At 42.5% G+C, this 17,067-nt stretch overlaps 1 protein-coding gene across 1 annotated transcript in view; it reads right to left on the reverse strand.

The window, feature by feature from the left end:
* The window catches only part of LOC136874265 (GTP-binding protein Rhes), a 708,531-nt gene that overhangs the window by 190,122 nt on the left and 501,342 nt on the right, over positions 1-17,067 (reverse strand). Inside the window, exon 3 of the mRNA XM_068227714.1 lies at positions 11,863-12,170. Within this exon, the coding sequence (XP_068083815.1) occupies positions 11,863-12,041 (179 nt within the window). The 5' untranslated portion in view covers positions 12,042-12,170. The remainder of the gene's footprint in view (positions 1-11,862; positions 12,171-17,067) is intronic.

A 17,067-nucleotide genomic window follows, 5' to 3' on the forward strand; every position in this document is an offset into this window, starting at 1 on the left:
ATATCTCGACTAGGACCATCTCAGTGTGTGAGTAACGTGGATACTAGGTACACGAGTGTGAAGGGTGAAACCGCATATGTGAAAATGTGCAAGGCGACTGATTTAAGAATAATAATAACAATGATGAGCTGAACCAATACTGAATATTGAGATGAAATTATATTTGAAGAGAAACCATAATTGGTCATATGCCCGGCGGACACGATATAATTCAATTAAGAATTACGTTGTTTATGTCCGGGTGAGATTGAAGGTGTCTGCTCAGCTGGGGTCGTAGACCAGGCGGTCGTCGAAGTGAGAGATTTATGACCGTGGAAGGAATGGCAAGAGTGTTGAGTGCCCGACTCTCGGCTGCTTGTCCTGCTAACTGTCTGAAGACCGCCTGCACCAACGGGCTAAAATGTTTCCCATTTCACACTGTACTGAATGTCCACTTGTCAATAATTCCTAACATCAATGCTGTACTATTTCATGAACCGATAGGTAATGTACACTCCTCGAATTTATATATTTAAATAAGATCGTAGTAGGGATTTTCAGATAGCACCTCTAACTCAAACTGGCGTGGTTCGATACCCGATTGGTATCGACGTACTTGGATCGACACCAGGAGCCTGACAGGTGTCACAGAATTTTCAGAAAACGTTAATGTGTGTGGATTATATATTGTATTTATGTATTTACAGGATAACGCTTCATTGTAATATGTGCTTATAGTGTTGTGTGTTGTGTCAGTGTATGTTGATTTCTATGGAATTGCAGGCTAACCAGCGTCGTGTGTCCGCTTTGTAAATATTAGAATAAGTTATTGTACATACATACATACATTATCATTATGGATTGTTATGCCTTTCAGCGTTCAGTCCACAAGCTTCTGTGATTTTACTAAACGTCGCCACAATCATCAATTTGCAGATAGTACTGTGGTCTCATTTAGTTCTATACCTCTTATCTTTAAATCGTTAGAAACTGAGTCTAACCATCGTCATCTTCGTCTCCCTCTACTTCCCTTACCCTCCATAACAGACTCCATTCTTTTCCTAGACAACCTATCCTTCTCCATTCGCCTCACATGACCCAATCACTGAAGACGGTTTGCGCGTACAGCTTCATCCACCGAGTTCAATAATAAATTAGCCTTTATCTCCTCATTCCGAGTACACTCCTGCCATTGTTCCCACCTATTTGTACCAGCAATCATTCTCGCTACTTTCATGTCTGTTACTTCTAACTTATGAATAAGATATCCTGAGTCCACCCAGCTTTCGCTCCCGTAAAGCAAAGTTTGTCTGAAAACGGACCGATGTAAAGATAGTTTCGCCTGGGAGCTGACTTCCTTCTTATAGAATACTGTTGATCGTAACTGCGAGCTCACTGCATTAGCTTTACTACACCTTGATTCAATCACTCTCACTATATTACCATCCTGGGAGAACACACAACCTAAATACTTGAAATTATCAACCAGTTCTAGCTTTGTATCACCATTCTGACATTCAATTCTGTTGAATTTCTTACCTACTGACATCAATTTAGTCTTCGAAAGGCTAATTTTCATACCATACTCATAGCACCCATTTTCATGTTCAAAGATATTAGACTGGAGGCTTTCGGCACAATCTGCCGTCAAGACCAAGTCGTCAGCATAGGCCAGACTGCTTACTACTTTTCCACCTAACAGAATCCCTCCCTGCCATTTTGTACCTTTCAGCAGATGATCCATGTAAACTACGAACAGCAAAGGTGATAGATTACAGCCTTGTCTAACCCCTGTAAGTACCCTGAACCAAGAACTCATTCTACCATCAATTCTCACTGAAGCCCAATTCTCAAGATACATGCCTTGGATTGATTTTAATAATCTACCTTTAATTCTATAGTCCCCCAGTATAGCGAACATCTTTTCCCTCGGTACCCTGTCATATGCTTTCTCTAGATCTACGAAACATAAACACAACTGCCTATTCTTCTCGTAGCATTACTCAATCACCTGGTGCATACTGAAAATCTGATCCTGACAGCCTCGTTGTAGTCTTAAACCACACTGGTTTTTATCCAACTTCCTCTCAACTACTGATCGTACCCTCCCTTCCAAGATGCCAGTGAATACTTTGCCTGGTATACTAATCCATGAGATACCTCGATAGTTGTTGAAATCCTTCCTGTTCCCTTGCTTATAGGTACGAGCAATTACTGCTTTTGTCCAATCTGAAGGTTCCTTACCAACACTCCATGCTAATCTTACTACTCTATGAAGCCATTTCATCCCTGCCTTCCCACTATACTTCACAATTTCAGGTCTAATTTCATCTATTCCTGCTGCTTTATGATAATGTAATTTATTTACCATCCTTTCCACTTCCTCAAGCATAATTTCACCAACATCATTTTCCTCCTTCCCATGAACTTGGCTGTTCGCAACACCACCAGGAAGATTAGCTTCTACGTTGAGAAGATGTTAAAAATATTCCCTCCACCTCTCCAGTGATTCCCTGGGATCTATTATGAGTTCACCTGAATTACTCAAAACACTGTTCATTTCTTTTTTCCCGCCCGCCCTAAGACTTTTTATTACTGTGCAGAAAAATTTCCTCGCTGCTTGACCTAGCCTTTCCAGGTTCTTACCAAAATCTTCCCACGACTTCTTTTTAGATTCAACAAGTATTTGTTTCGCTCTGTTTCTTTCATCGACGTACAAATCCCTGTCTGCCTCGGCCGTTGTTTGGGGCCATTTCTGATAAGCCTTCTTTTTACATTTACAAGCTGCTCTCACTTCATCATTCCACCAAGATGTTCGCATTTTCCCATCTTTACACACAGTTGTTCCTAGGCATTCCCTTGCTGTTTCTACTACAGCATCCCTGTATGTCACACACTCAGTTTCTATATCCTGAACCTGCTTACTGTGTACTGTTAGAAACTTCTTACTAATCATATGCATGTACTTGTGTTTAATTTCCTCGTCTTGGAGATTTTATACCCTTATTCGCTTGCAGACAGATTTCACTTTCTCTACCCTAGGCCTAGAGATACTAAGTTCACTACAGATCAGATAGTTGTATCATCGATAACTCCCTGGAAAACTCGTACATTCCTAACAGATTTCCTGAATTCAAAGTCTGTTAAGATATAGTCTATTATGGATCTGGTACCCCTACCCTCCCATATGTAGCGGTGAATAGCCTTATGCTTGAATAATGTATTCGTAACAGCTAAACCCATACTACCACAGAAGTGGAGCAAACGTTTCCCATTCCCATTAGCTTCCATATCTTCGCCACATTTACCAATCACCCTTTCGTATCCTGCAATTCTATTTCCATCCCTCGCATTGAAATCGCCCATTAGCACTATTCTATCCTTGCTCTTGACCCTGACCACGATGTCACTCAAAGCTTCATAAAACTTGTCAACTTCATCCTCGTCTTCACTCTCACATGGTGAATACACTTAGACAATTCTCGTCCTAATTCCTCGAACTGCCAAATCTACCCACATCATTCTCTCATTTACGTACCTAGCAGAAACTATGTTGCGTGCAGTGGTATTTCTGATAAAGAGTCCTACCCCAGACTCTGCCCTTCCCTTTCTAACACCCGTCAAGTACACTTCATAAATCATAATCTCCTATCTCTTCCTCGTTATCTCCCCTTACCCGAATATCACTTACTCCTAGCACATCCAGATGCATCCTCTTTGCTGACTTAGCCAGTTCTACTTTCTTTCTTCCATAAGCCCCATTAATATTGATAGTTCCCCATCGAATTCCATTTCGTTCGCCAAGTTGTTTCCAAGGAGTCCCTCGCCTGTCAAATGGGAGTGGGACTCCGTTACTCCCATAGGTCCGAGGCTTGCTTAAAGTGTTCTGAGCTTGGTAAATTCATGAAGCAGGATGCTGCCCTACTTGCACATAGTCCAAGTGAGGATCTCTCCTCAAACGGGTTATGGACCACCGGTGAACTGTATAGACCTAGCCGCCTGAGCACAAGGAAGGCCATGACTCAGAATATGTCCGAGATGCCCACTCCCATTCCATAGTAACTGGTATTCGGACTCTCAGGACTACTTACTAGGCCACTCAGCCGTTGCCCATGGTTCACAAACTAGGACGTGACTACAGTAACCCACAAACATGAACCATTAACCCGGAGAAATACGTATATTCGATAGTGCGATGTATAATTTATGTGATAATGTGAACGATAAGCGACGAGATGATTTTCATGACTGGATAAATATGCGAGAAAACACAACGACTATACTGTAAAACTCCACACGAGAATGACATCCCTTTCATTTGTTATGTAATATAGTGGATAACCTCGGATATCAATTTACGGTAGAGGGACAGACCCCTAGTGATTAGTAATTAAAGCGTGTACATGCAGTGTTGATTTGTTAATGCCAGAATGAGATTCAGGTGTGATGGGCGAACTAATACGAACATTTAACGGCATTACCCAGATGATAAATTTCAGTGTTTAAAATTGCCACGCAGGCAATAATATGACATTTCTGGTGTGTGCATATATTTTCATGTGACTGTCTCAGTTATTAAAATTGTGTTTTTGAATTGGGAACAATCCATTCTTACTATTTAGTAGATTAGCGTATTCCTCTTACTATAGCACCCTACTTTCAATATACAACGTATTTAGATTAGGTGCCCACCTTTATTAAACGAACATAACCATTCACCCAAATGCGCCTGAACTAGCCGTTGTGCCAGCTTGAAATTGGGGGAATGGGACTTCGACGCTCGAGTTTGATTTTCCGAAGTTCTTCCAGAAGATTTCCATCCAATAACATATTTGTGAAAATAAATTTTACATTCAGCACTCTGTGGAGCCCGGGACAGGTGAAATATAAAGCGAAGAAACTGTGCGCCATGAAATCCTTGTGCTACGTAATGTTTACTATCATTTGAACCCGTTCTTCGCACGAGAATTTACAGTCGATTTCATGTTACCGAGAGAAATTTATGCGAATTAACACTGAGAGAAAATGAGGACTATTTCCGAATTTATTGTATGGTACAGGTTGCATAGTGTATCTCTGACCACTGGTGTGGCTGTTGATGACACCTCCTTTAAGGGGATCAATGACTGAAATTTCGTGGTTTCCTTACAAAAGTAATTTTAGGAATTATTGTTAAAAACACCAATCGTTCTATTATCTAAAAATGGCAGAATATTTCAAGTTTTGCCATTTTTAAAGGCCGTACGGACATTTTAGTGGGGTGCTGTCTTTGCCTCACACTGATGGCACTTTATTGAATATTTGGGTAGTATTTTGCCATTTCCGATAGAATTTGGCTCCAAGGTTTGTAAAACGACAGTGGTAGGCCTGTGGTTCCAGTGTTTACCAATAGCAGGTACATCCAAAACTTCAGATGCGTTTCTCTCACCTTTCATTTTTTTAGTGCTTTGCTTACTGCTAAAAGCTCCATGTGCTGCAGTTCTTGTCTGACTGACATGAAACTTTCTTCATCTAACATAACACACAAAGTACTTATAAAGATATTTGTCTTTTGATTGGAAGCAACGTTACATATATCTGATTAAGACAGTATATTATTTTTCTATACAAATTGAAAAACCAAAAATACAATAATTTCTAATAATTTTTAGGAGAAATAATTTTTATGTAAGTTTTATATATGTACGTGAACACCAGTATCAAATTATGAAGTGATAAAAACCATAGTTGTGTCTCAGAGAACTTTTTTGAGTAACGCAGAACTCCGGAGATAAAAATGACATTTTGGTAAATTTTTTAATGACTGAAATTAAAAGTATTGAGTTTACTTTTTCTTGTCACGAAGTTATTCCGTTGAATTCAAACAATTTATCACTTTTATCACTGTAATAATGCTTTATTTTCCAATTGTAATTTTACATTTAAATCATATTTTTATCTCATAATATTCTGGAAAATGTAACAAAATTTGTATGGTGTATGTATCGGAGCTATATTTAGAAACCTGTTATGGAATGTTTGATTGAAGGATGTTTTCAAGTAGTAGGGATTTTTAAGTCCAAAATTTTAGAACGTAAAAATTACACAAACTTTAGTACGATATATCTTCTAATAAAAATTATGTACAAGAAAATTGATACGTAGTGCTTTTCAAAGAAGTATTATCTACCTAATTACGAATTTACATTATCATGTCAATTATATTTCATGAAAAATGGAATTAAAATCGTAAAAGGATATTTTGAAAAACTATTGATTGTATATGAAAGAAATATTCGTGATATCTCAACTTTTATGTACATGATATTCCCACAAAGCTTCGTGAAAATTCATTCATTAGGTATTTTTTTATATCTGGAGTGTTGACTTAAATAAAATAATTGAAGAATTTTGAATCAACCCAGAGCTTTGAAACTTGGTATAAATGAATGTGCTCACAAAATTTCTTGCTGATATGTACAAAATTATAGAAGTTGGAGATTACAGTCGTTGGTCCCCTTAATATCTGTCCTATCGAAAAGAGTAAAATGGCTCTTTAGTTTCTCCCATGTACGCATTGGACTAAAAATAAATTGTTCGTAATCATCTGCGTTATCATCCGTCGTACAATACATGGCACAGTGGAGAGGAAATAAGATATTCTTACAGTCTATTGATAGAGCTAATGCTATACCAACTCAGTGTGAATACCAATCCTCAGTGAATAGATACGAAATACGTAGTTTGATTAAGATAAGTCCAGCAACACAGACACGAAAGGAAACTCACGTCACCTCGGTGTTCAGATACATCAGGTCGGGGGAATTTTAAACCCATGCGAAATAATGCATTCTCTGATTTTCTCCTGTTATGGAACCTACAAAGAACCGCAGATCTGCGCTGGTGTCCCTCACTGGCTGCAGATCATGAAGCCCGTAGAAAAGTATTTTTCTCCGTCATTTAAAGAGTAAACGAAATTATGTACATACTAATTATTTAAAATGAACGGGCTTTTCACACATAGTCTACAGATTTTACATATAATCAATAGTATAAGAGAAAATTGAAAAAGCTCTTCTGGTCTACCTATACACGCTCAGTATGTTGAGTTAGTTTTAAATAGCACGCATATCGAAACTCGCTCCTGGATGAGTAGACTCTAACTATGAAATTCGGTCCAGATGTAATCAATAGTATAAGAGAAAATTAAAAAAAAATTCTTCTAGTCTTCCTGTAAACCCCAAGTCCATTCACTGATGTTCAAATGATATGCAGATCGAAACCTGTTTCTGGATAAGTAGACTCCAAATTGTTCGAGAACTATTCAGCCGTTTACCTGTGGTGGTGGAACAAACAAACAGACACGAAAGCTAAAAACTACTGATGCGATCTTGAATTGACCTGAAAGGGATAAACATAACAACATCTGGCGAAATAAATTACATTACAGACAATGGAGCCACTAGAATTTTCTTTATAAGACTCTCAGAGAGTACTCTATGTTAAACCTTCAGAGTATTTCCTTAGATAGTCCACAACACGTTGCCAGCGATGTGGGAGACCTCGGATACCAATCATGCAGTCTCATGTTGGCAAACCGCCTTCCACGTAATGGTTTATTTTTGGGATAAGCTCAAGATCGCACGGAGTCCGGTGGGTATTCCTCTCCTCTGCTCACCAGTTGCTGCACGCTGCCTGTCTTTGTCATGGAGAGGATGCCTTTTTCGGCCTGTAACTCACGTGCCACATCAGTTTCCACACGACAGGTCTTTCGGACTGTTACACATCGCTGCTGGATCATGCTGCCATCTCGCATGGTTCGGTACCGGTACGGAAGTGGATTACTGCATACAGCTTCCACAAGCTCTCTATGACATTCTCCGGAATTGCGACCAGCGTCATGTACGCATGCTGTTCTTGATTTGTCACATCCACTCTGCACGGAGCCTGACCACTGTTCTCTGCGTGGTACTCAAGGCCCAGGTGTATGCACAAGTCTTATCAGGTTTCACTAAGAGATGGCACCAACGACCAGTACGCAGCGTATGAATGTGACAGTTTGTTTGTCTGACATTTACCTACCAACACACACAAGTTGAGTCTAGCGTCTGCGTTGTGTCGTTCAGTGTCCACGTTTGTGCCTGAAAAAGAACATTTGCGGCATGCATCAAATCAAAAGGAAAAAGGCTGTGGAAAGGCATCGCCTGCTGGTACGAACATATGGTGACGACGCTCCACCAATTAGAGTTATTTAAATGTGGTGATGACAGTGCGCGCTCTGGTAGACCACAACAGTGCGAAGACGAGCAATTGCAGGCGTTACTCAACTCAGTCTCAACTACAATTGGCATTAAATGTGTCACAAGAAACAATAAGTAGACGTTTACGAGGAGTGGGGAAGATCAATAAACTCAGTAAATGGGTCCCACACGATTTGAATGAACGGCGAATGGAAAATTGCGAAGTGACTTGTGAAATACTGCTTCAACGCCAGGAAAGAGATTGTGACGGGTGACGAAAAATGGATTTATTTTGAAAATCCGAAGCGGAGAAATTCGTTGCTGTCACCTGGCGAATCCGGTTCTTCAACACAAACCCAAATCGCTTCGGCAAGAAGACCATGCTTTGTGTCTGGTGGGAACAGAGCGGTATTGTGTATTATGAGCACTTGAAGCCCGGCGAAACCGCTAATGCACAACTCTATCACTCACTGATAGAAAGACGACTGGAATGGGTCAGAAGGCATGACAATGCGCAGTCTCACACAGTAAAACAAGTGAAAGACACCTTTCCGTTTTAAAGAATGGATTTCCTATAGCCTGCGAATTGCGAAATAATGGTGTTACCTATTTTGTCATCTTATACTTATTGTTTTATGACTGCATAGGATCACATTAGTCAGTCCATGGTTCAGGTCTCTTTGAAGGGATTGTTCGGGCTTTCCGTTCCTCCCAGTACTTCTTCAGACGCTCCTATTTTATGTTGAAAACATGCGTGTTGTTGGTTTGTTCCGCGTAAGGGTGAAACGGATTTTATTCTTGAGTTCTTTAATCAATTTTATCTTATTTGTTGTGTCTTCTGTTGTAAGGCCTATTTCCTTCGAATTCTCTCTTACTTCTCTGGTCTATTTATATCCTGTTGTGGTATTTTTTGAGACAAGTTCAGAAGTCTCGAATCCTCCATCCTCACGATATGTCCAAAGAATCCCGGTCTCCTCTTACGCGTAGTATCTGTACACTCGGTAAATGGGTGCCACGCGGTTTGAATGAATGGCGAGTGGAAAACCGCGAAGTCGCTTGTGAAATGCTGCTTCAACGTCACGAAAGAAAATCATTTCTGTAGCGTATTGTGACTGGCGACGAAAAATGGATTTATTCTGAAAACCCGAAGTGAAGAAAATCGTCATCTATAAGAATTTGGGCTTCATACATTATGAACAGTTGTAATGGAATTCAAAACAGACAAAAGGAAACAATTACCATTATATATTTTACAGCCAGGAGGCCTAATTTAGGGCACCTATGCAAGAGAAAGTAATTTAATGATCAAAGATGTGTGGATTGTTAAAATGAAGGAATTACATTAGGTAAAGTCATAAAACAACGTTATTACAACAAATATTACCGCGAGGAATTTAGGCTACACTCCTAGCAACAGCAAACGGCGATAGTAAGGTGTCCAGCTGCGTGGCTCCGGCACTGTCATGGCAGGAGGGCTGGTATTTGGTTGAAATAGTACCTGCATCTCACCTCCACCGGGGGCTGTGTGCCTCAAAAAGGAGCTTCTACATCTCGTGATGAGAACACGAGTTTACAATTATATATTTCATATATTGAAACAAATATTTAATTATACCTGCAATAAGGTATGTATATGGGCCGATCGTGACACATTACGACTTACGAGTAGCTTTACAATTTTCTGAGTAAAATTATTTTGTTTCAAATAACTTAATGATATAATTTACTTTACCAGTTCCATTTCCTACTGAAGGCATCCCTTCTTCCTTCGAGGCCTTCGAGACACACGAGAAAGATTTAGGAGAACAGAGAAAGTCGAAGAGTGTAGGAAAGGCTTTCCTCCTCTTTACTTCGAATTGACATTCTTAAAATTTAAGCCGCCGGAAAAAATAATCAAGATATGGTCAGTAAAAATAGTTTGACAGGCAAGATTTTAACTTCATTTTCTTCTAGCAAAAGTTATACTCACCCCACAGAGCTGTAAATGTTCTGTTAGCAATTCTGCACCCATTTTGCCGTCGTATTTTCATCCGTCGGGAATCTGGTTCCTTTAGATGAATGACTTACAATTTGCAGCGACACAGTAACTCACTGCATTGGACAACACGCAGACGACAGCAAGTAGAGGGAGTTTTGTTTCCAAAATGGCCGCTGCCCCAAAGGATTTTGGGAGCGAGACCAGACCTGTGTGGTACCTGTCTAACGCACTGCCACCTCTTGCTGTCTTCATGTACTATGAGTGTCATGGCCAGCGAACGAATGTGAGGAGAAGTAGTTACCACGACTTTTGCACCAACCCTCGTAACCTGCCCTGCTACCGTTAGGGGTTTGCGTTCTCGTAGGAGATTTAAGATGGATTGCCGAAATCACTTGCTGACTTGTGCGATGAGTGAAGTATGAATGAGCGTATTTTCATAGAAAGTAGAAATGTATTTGTTAGCGCAGGTTTTTACTGTGTTTCCTTCTTTTATGAATACAAGTGTTAGTTTTATAATTATTATAATCCTCATTTATATTGCTATGTTGTACATTTTATACTTGATTCCTTTCGGGGGCCGAACCTGAGTCCGACCATGTTTCAGATCACTTCCGATTTTGAAAGTTGAACTACTTACGTAAATTTGGTACTGTGCTAAATACTAATTTATTATATTTTTAGGCGAAAATGACAATTATACACACAATTATTTATAAACACTTGTACCTGCAACATTTCTAAATACAACCCCTTCAAAACATTTAGTCTATTTGGTGTCATGTTTGAATTGGCAGTTCTAAAAATGGAGTCTATATTTTTATCATTTAAAAGTGAACAATCTTTGGTTTTGTCCAAGTTAATGGCTGAAAAATGTTTGTTTAGAAGTGCGCGTGCTACCAAACATACAAAATATATGGCAGGCAGTATCCAACGAACTTTTAAATTAATTATGATGCAGAATGGAATAAAAGTCTACTAAGTAACCCTCCTTGTACTTGAACAGAGGAAATCAATTACGTCAATAAATTCCGTCTGTAGTTCGAGAATTTAATTTGGTAATTCTTTTGTGCAGACTTGGCCTTTGGTATACAATGGGATTATTTTCTGAAATTCTTCACTAAAACGTGATATGAACTTCTGACATCCGGCCCGTGTACAAACTGACGCCACCTCATTCTTATTGACATTGTCGCCCGCTTCTGTCACCTGTTGTTGGGAAGCTGTTGTGACTATGCATACTTTACCATTGTCAGTACTAAAAGCCGTCAAGACTTGCTTCAGAAGTGTGATGAGCTCAGAAATTAAATTCTTCAAACGCAACCACAAGATATACAAATCTCCCCTCTAAAAAATTAAAATAAAAAATGGCAATCAATGCAGCATCAATAACAGAAGGATGTTTTCTTTTTCTTTGTGTTTTCAAAGTACTTTGATTGGTGCTTTATTCTTAATTTTGGGTCGAGGCTACCAGCCTGAGCGGTTCATTTAAGGAAAGGGCCGATGACCTTAGATGTTAGGCACCTTTAAACAACAAGCATCATCATCATCATCATCATTGAACGAAACTGGTGCATCCACTATCCTGGCTGTGATAGATCCCCTGTACACTGAAGTACCTCAACACAAGGACTCACCTGGCTACGATGGAAGTCTTTTAGACTGAAGTACCTCAACACAAGGACTCACCTGGCTACGATGGAGGTCTTGCCGACGCGCGAGGACCCCAGCAGCACCAGCCGGTAACAGTTCTTCGGGGGCGGTTTGCAGCTATCTTCGCACGAAGACGAGCTGCCAGGGGATGGTCCCGGCCCGGACTGCAGCGAGGTGGCCGTGGGTTCCGGGCCGGGCGCTGGAGACATGCACATCCGGAGCACGGTCGACACCGCGGCGCTCAGCGCCAGCTGCACGCTACTGCACGTGCCCGACGTCGCCGTCGTGCCATCCTCTGCCAGCACAGCCAGTGGGGACGGCAGGCGCTAGGAGACGCCTGCCTCCTGGAACACAGTACGGACCATTACGTCGAGCGAGAAATACAGAGCAGTGAAGTGCCAAAAGTGAGATTTTTGGGAAATCACGACAAATCTGCAATGTTACACTACATTCATTTGTATTGAAAATGCATACATTTTCTTACATGAGAGGTGGATAAGTTGCCATTTGTAGGATCACCATCATGTGTGATTCAGCTCATTATGTGTCAATGTCCGTCGGGTGCTAAATCACATATTCCTTGGCAGATGGATAGGTAGAGGTGGACCAATTCCATGGCCTACACCCTCTCCAGACTTAAACCCACTGGACTTTTATTTGATGGGCATTTCAAAGCTCTTGTGCATCGGATACCGGTAGAAGATGCAGAGTGTACGCGTGGCAGTATTGTGAAAAGCTGCGAAAATAAATACAAGACTCCAGGGATACATTAGCGCAGCCGAGATTCAATGAGACGGCGGGATGATGCATGCTGTTCCTGCGTGTTTCCTATGATAAATGTTCTGTGTATAGTTGCAGAAAATGAGTTCTATAGTGAAAAACGAGTTTATGGACCCTTCACCATATACCATATTTATTTCTACTTAAAAAAAATCAGTTTACCTTCCAGCGCTGGCTTTCCTTGGAATCAGCGAAAGATCCCACCTCTACCGCCTCAAGGATAGTGTCCAAGAGGGTAAGACTTTGGGTACGGTGATACAACTGGGGTGGATGACAAGTATCTCGCCCAGGCGGCCTCACCTGCTATGCTGAACAGGAGCCTTGTGGGGGGATGGGAAGATTGGAAGGGATAGACAAGGAGGAGGGAAGGAAAAGGCCGTGGCCTTAAGTTAGGTACCATCCCGGCATTTGAGTGGAGAAGTTGAATACCACATCGATCATGGCTGAGATGGGAATCGAACCCACCTCTACTCAGTTGACCTTCTGAGGCTGAGTGGACCCCGTTCCTACCCTCGCACCACTTTTCAAATTTCGTGGCAGAGCTGGAAATCGAACCCGGACGTCCGGGGGTGGCGGACCTTATTGTTACACCGTGTGTTATTCCTGCTCCATTCTCCACCTTCCTCTTTCTTCTCTTTCGCCAATGCAGCAAGTGAACAGCCGCCTTTTCCCAGTAAGTTCACAAACTGAGACGCAGAGCTGACAACAAGGAACTGAATCTTCAGTTACTGGTTCAGTTCTCGAGGATGTAATGAACAGCTTCTCTGAGAGTCATGGCGTTGTACACTAGCAGCGACCGCGAAACTTCATTTCCACTGAACAGCGATTACAGCCAAATGTATCACTGACAATGCGAGGCCCGTATTACGTTCAAAAAGTATTTAAGGAATGTTTTACTGCATTTTGATGAATCATTTCGTCGTTACAAAAACGTGTTTTCATTTCTAGAGTTCTACGAGGATTGGGGCAAAAGTCATGGCAACTACTTTTTTTCTTGTAGATATGTGAACGGATCACAAACGTACATGTGTCGTGTGGAAGTTCTGCAGGCATAGTGTGTATGCAGAACAGCAGGTGGCTCTGTGATAGCTGGTAGTAGCGCAGCGAGGGCTGAAATCAGTCAGTTGGTGAGTGTCATGCGAGATGGAAGTAACCCGTGTTGAGCAGCGCGCTTACATCAAAATAGCTGTTCTCCGAGGGAGAAATGCGATGGAATGTCACAGTGAATCAGTGGAAGCCCTTGGGAATGATGCCCTACCATACCGTGCAGTAGCATGGTTGGTAGGAAAGTTTCAGCAAGGTATTGTGTCAACCAGTGATAAGTAACGTTCGGGACGACCTGTCAGTGTGCGGACCGACGTGGCACGTGCCGTCATCGAGCAGCTCCTGGATGAAGACAGACGATGGACGCTACTGGAGTTAGAGAGGGAAAGTGGCATCGAGAAACGCACCGTCCACAGGATATTGCGTAATGAGCTGCAACTGCGCAAAATCGCATCGCGGTGGGTACCGCATGCACTGACAGAAGTTCAAAGGTGGGTGCGCTATGCAATATGCTCCGACCACCTTGCACGCTGGCAACAGGACAGCGATCAATTCTTGTCACGAATAATCGCCATCGATGAATTTTGGGCCAAGGCATATGAACCAGGACTGAAACGTCAGTCCGCCGAGTGGCGACATGCTGGATCACCAAGGAGGCAGAAGGTCCGTCAGAATCCTTCCCCAGTCAAATTGATGGTGATCGTCGCGTATGACGTCAGGAATGGCATTGTTTGCCACTTTGTTCCACACGGCAGAACAGTGACCGCATAGTACTACGGGGACTTTCTGGTGCGACAGGTACGACGTGGCGTTCGGGAGAAACGTCCGGATCTTGTGGACAGTGCAATAATCCTGCACGACAATGCAAAACCACATAAAGCAGAGTGTGTAGGGCAGCAACTGCGACGTTGGGGATGGGAGGAATTGGAGCACCCACCGTACTCTCCCGACATTTCGCCCTGTGACTTTGATCTCATTCGAAAGATTAAGGAACCACCACATGGTAGGCGGTTTGCAACACGAGAGGACATTGCTAATGCTGTGCGCCAACAGCTGACCCGATTCACACATGGTGCGGCAAATGCTGAGGCAGATGGTATTCAGCGCCTCCCACATCGTTGGCAGCGTGTGGTGTCAATAGCAAGGGACTACTTTGAGGATCTTTAGGCCGAGGTTTGTCATGTCAACTTTATGTGTACTGTGTTGTCATTCTTTTGCAACGGGAAGGCCATATTGCCCTGTATACTACCGTAATAAATTAGTGTGTTACGATATTTCAGTGCTATTCATTGTCCACCCATGTAGTTAACACCTTGTCCTTTCATGTGTATATGTCACATTTTCCAAGGGGACTGGTATCTTCAAGAAAAAAAATAGTTGCCATGACTTTTGCCCCAACCCTCGTATTATTTTAACATTCATTCCGAGGACTGGTACAGTTGTTCGTACATTGATCAGAATTTTAAAAATATTATAAACCGTGTGATTCAGCCACCGCTTCCAGTTGCAACCCGCAATATTATTTTCGTCCTGAAAACATCTGCCTTGCCGGTAAGCTCAAACAACACAACCTGAGATCTTGGTATTTAGCGCCTCACCATGACAGGACGTTGTAGTGTTATACTCGTATTAAAAACTGGAAGACATGCGTGTACCTTGTACATCGTATGAACCTGACACGCCGGCAAAACAGTAAATTGATATTGTGACCGCAGTAAACCTAATACTTGCTATAAGCAGGACAGTACAGCACGGAATTCTAGCGTAGTTGGTAAATGCGTGGCGGAGAGGGCTTACGTGTAAGGTGGGATCTTAGAGTCGGAGGCGAAGATTCGACATTTTTGAAATATAAGTTCAATATCCGCTGTCAAGCAAACTGTGTGTGAATTAATACGTTTGTGGCCATAAGAAGCGCCGATTAGTTAGCAGGCCGGACACTTACAGACCGGAAATCACAGGAACACAACTGCCCTGATAATGTTTTATCGGAGCAAACTTTCGATGTGTGTAATAGATCGTCTTGCGCGCTGAAGCATTCCAGGTGTAATTGCTCGCCAGGCGTCCGTGACTATTTGCCGGAGTTGATGGATGCTTTCCGGTGATTGAATGTAGACGACATTCTTCAAATGCCCCCATAAGAAGTCTAACGGTGTTAAATCCGGTGATCTGGCGGACCAAGGAACAGGGCCTCCTCGTCCTGGCAGTTCCTCGTTCAGATGGTTACGAACGGCCCAAGTCGAATGTGGTGGAGCTCCATCCTGTTGCAACCACATCGTCAAACGAGCGTGCTAGGGCACATTCTCCAGCAGCAGTGCAAGTTCCTGATGCAGAAAGTGCAGGTAGCGTGGGCCCGATCAGAGATCCCTCAGGATTCCTCACCTAACATTCATTCCCACCGGGCGAGTTGGCCGTGCGCGTAGAGGCGCGCGGCTGTGAGCTTGCATCCGGGAGATAGTAGGTTCGAATCCCACTATCGGCAGCCCTGAAGATGGTTTTCCCTGGTTTCCCATTTTCACACCTTAATTAAGGCCACGGCCGCTTCCTTCCACTTCCTAGGCCTTTCCTCTCCCATCGTCGCCATAAGACATATCTGTGTCGGTGCGACGTAAAACAAAATAGCTACTCTGTTGACCTCTTGAGGGTGAGTGGACCCCGTTGCAGCCCTCGTAACACTTTTCAAATTTGTGATCTTATCAATAAATACGAAGGTTGGAACTTAAATAGTGGAAACTATTTATTTGCAACAGATACAAAAGTTAGCAACCTTTACTCTCCTTCAATGTAGTCACGCGTTGCCAGCGATGTGGAAGTCGTAGTATACCTTTAGCAGAGCCTGTCCTCTTGATTGTGCGAATGGAGCGGTCTACTTCCTGTCGAATCTCTGTAACAGTTCTGAAGCGAATGCCACGAAGTGGTTCCTTCACCTTCATTACAGAACTCCAAGTGTGCCTTAGAAGCGTCGTAACGCAACCATTTTTGCATTTCCGTCAAATCATGCGGAACCAAGCGTGATGCAGTTTTTCGCATGCCCAGGCGTTCCTTCAGGATGTGAAGCACAGTCGTACGAGCTAATCCCGTTTCTTGGGCGAGCTCACGAATCGTATGGTTTGGATCACTGTCCAGTAACGCGGCACTGACGCTCGTAGGACGACCTGTCCGATGAATGTCCGCCACAGTTTGCCGAACACCGATGAAGGCGTTTACCCAACGTGCCACTGTTCTGTAAGACAATGCAGATTCCCCGCAAGCCTGTTGAAGACCTTGATGACATTGTTGGGCTGTACGACCTCTGGCACTTTCAATCTTGATCCAACTCAGTTGTTCCTGTTTGGAAAACATAGTGACAACGTTACGTTAGACCGTGTGTTTCTCTAGCTTGTGCGCACGCACGTGATGTGGGAAGGGCGAGTCCATTTG

The sequence above is a fragment of the Anabrus simplex genome, chromosome 5 (genome assembly GCF_040414725.1).
Source record: "Anabrus simplex isolate iqAnaSimp1 chromosome 5, ASM4041472v1, whole genome shotgun sequence".
In the NCBI taxonomy this organism is placed as follows: domain Eukaryota; kingdom Metazoa; phylum Arthropoda; class Insecta; order Orthoptera; family Tettigoniidae; genus Anabrus; species Anabrus simplex.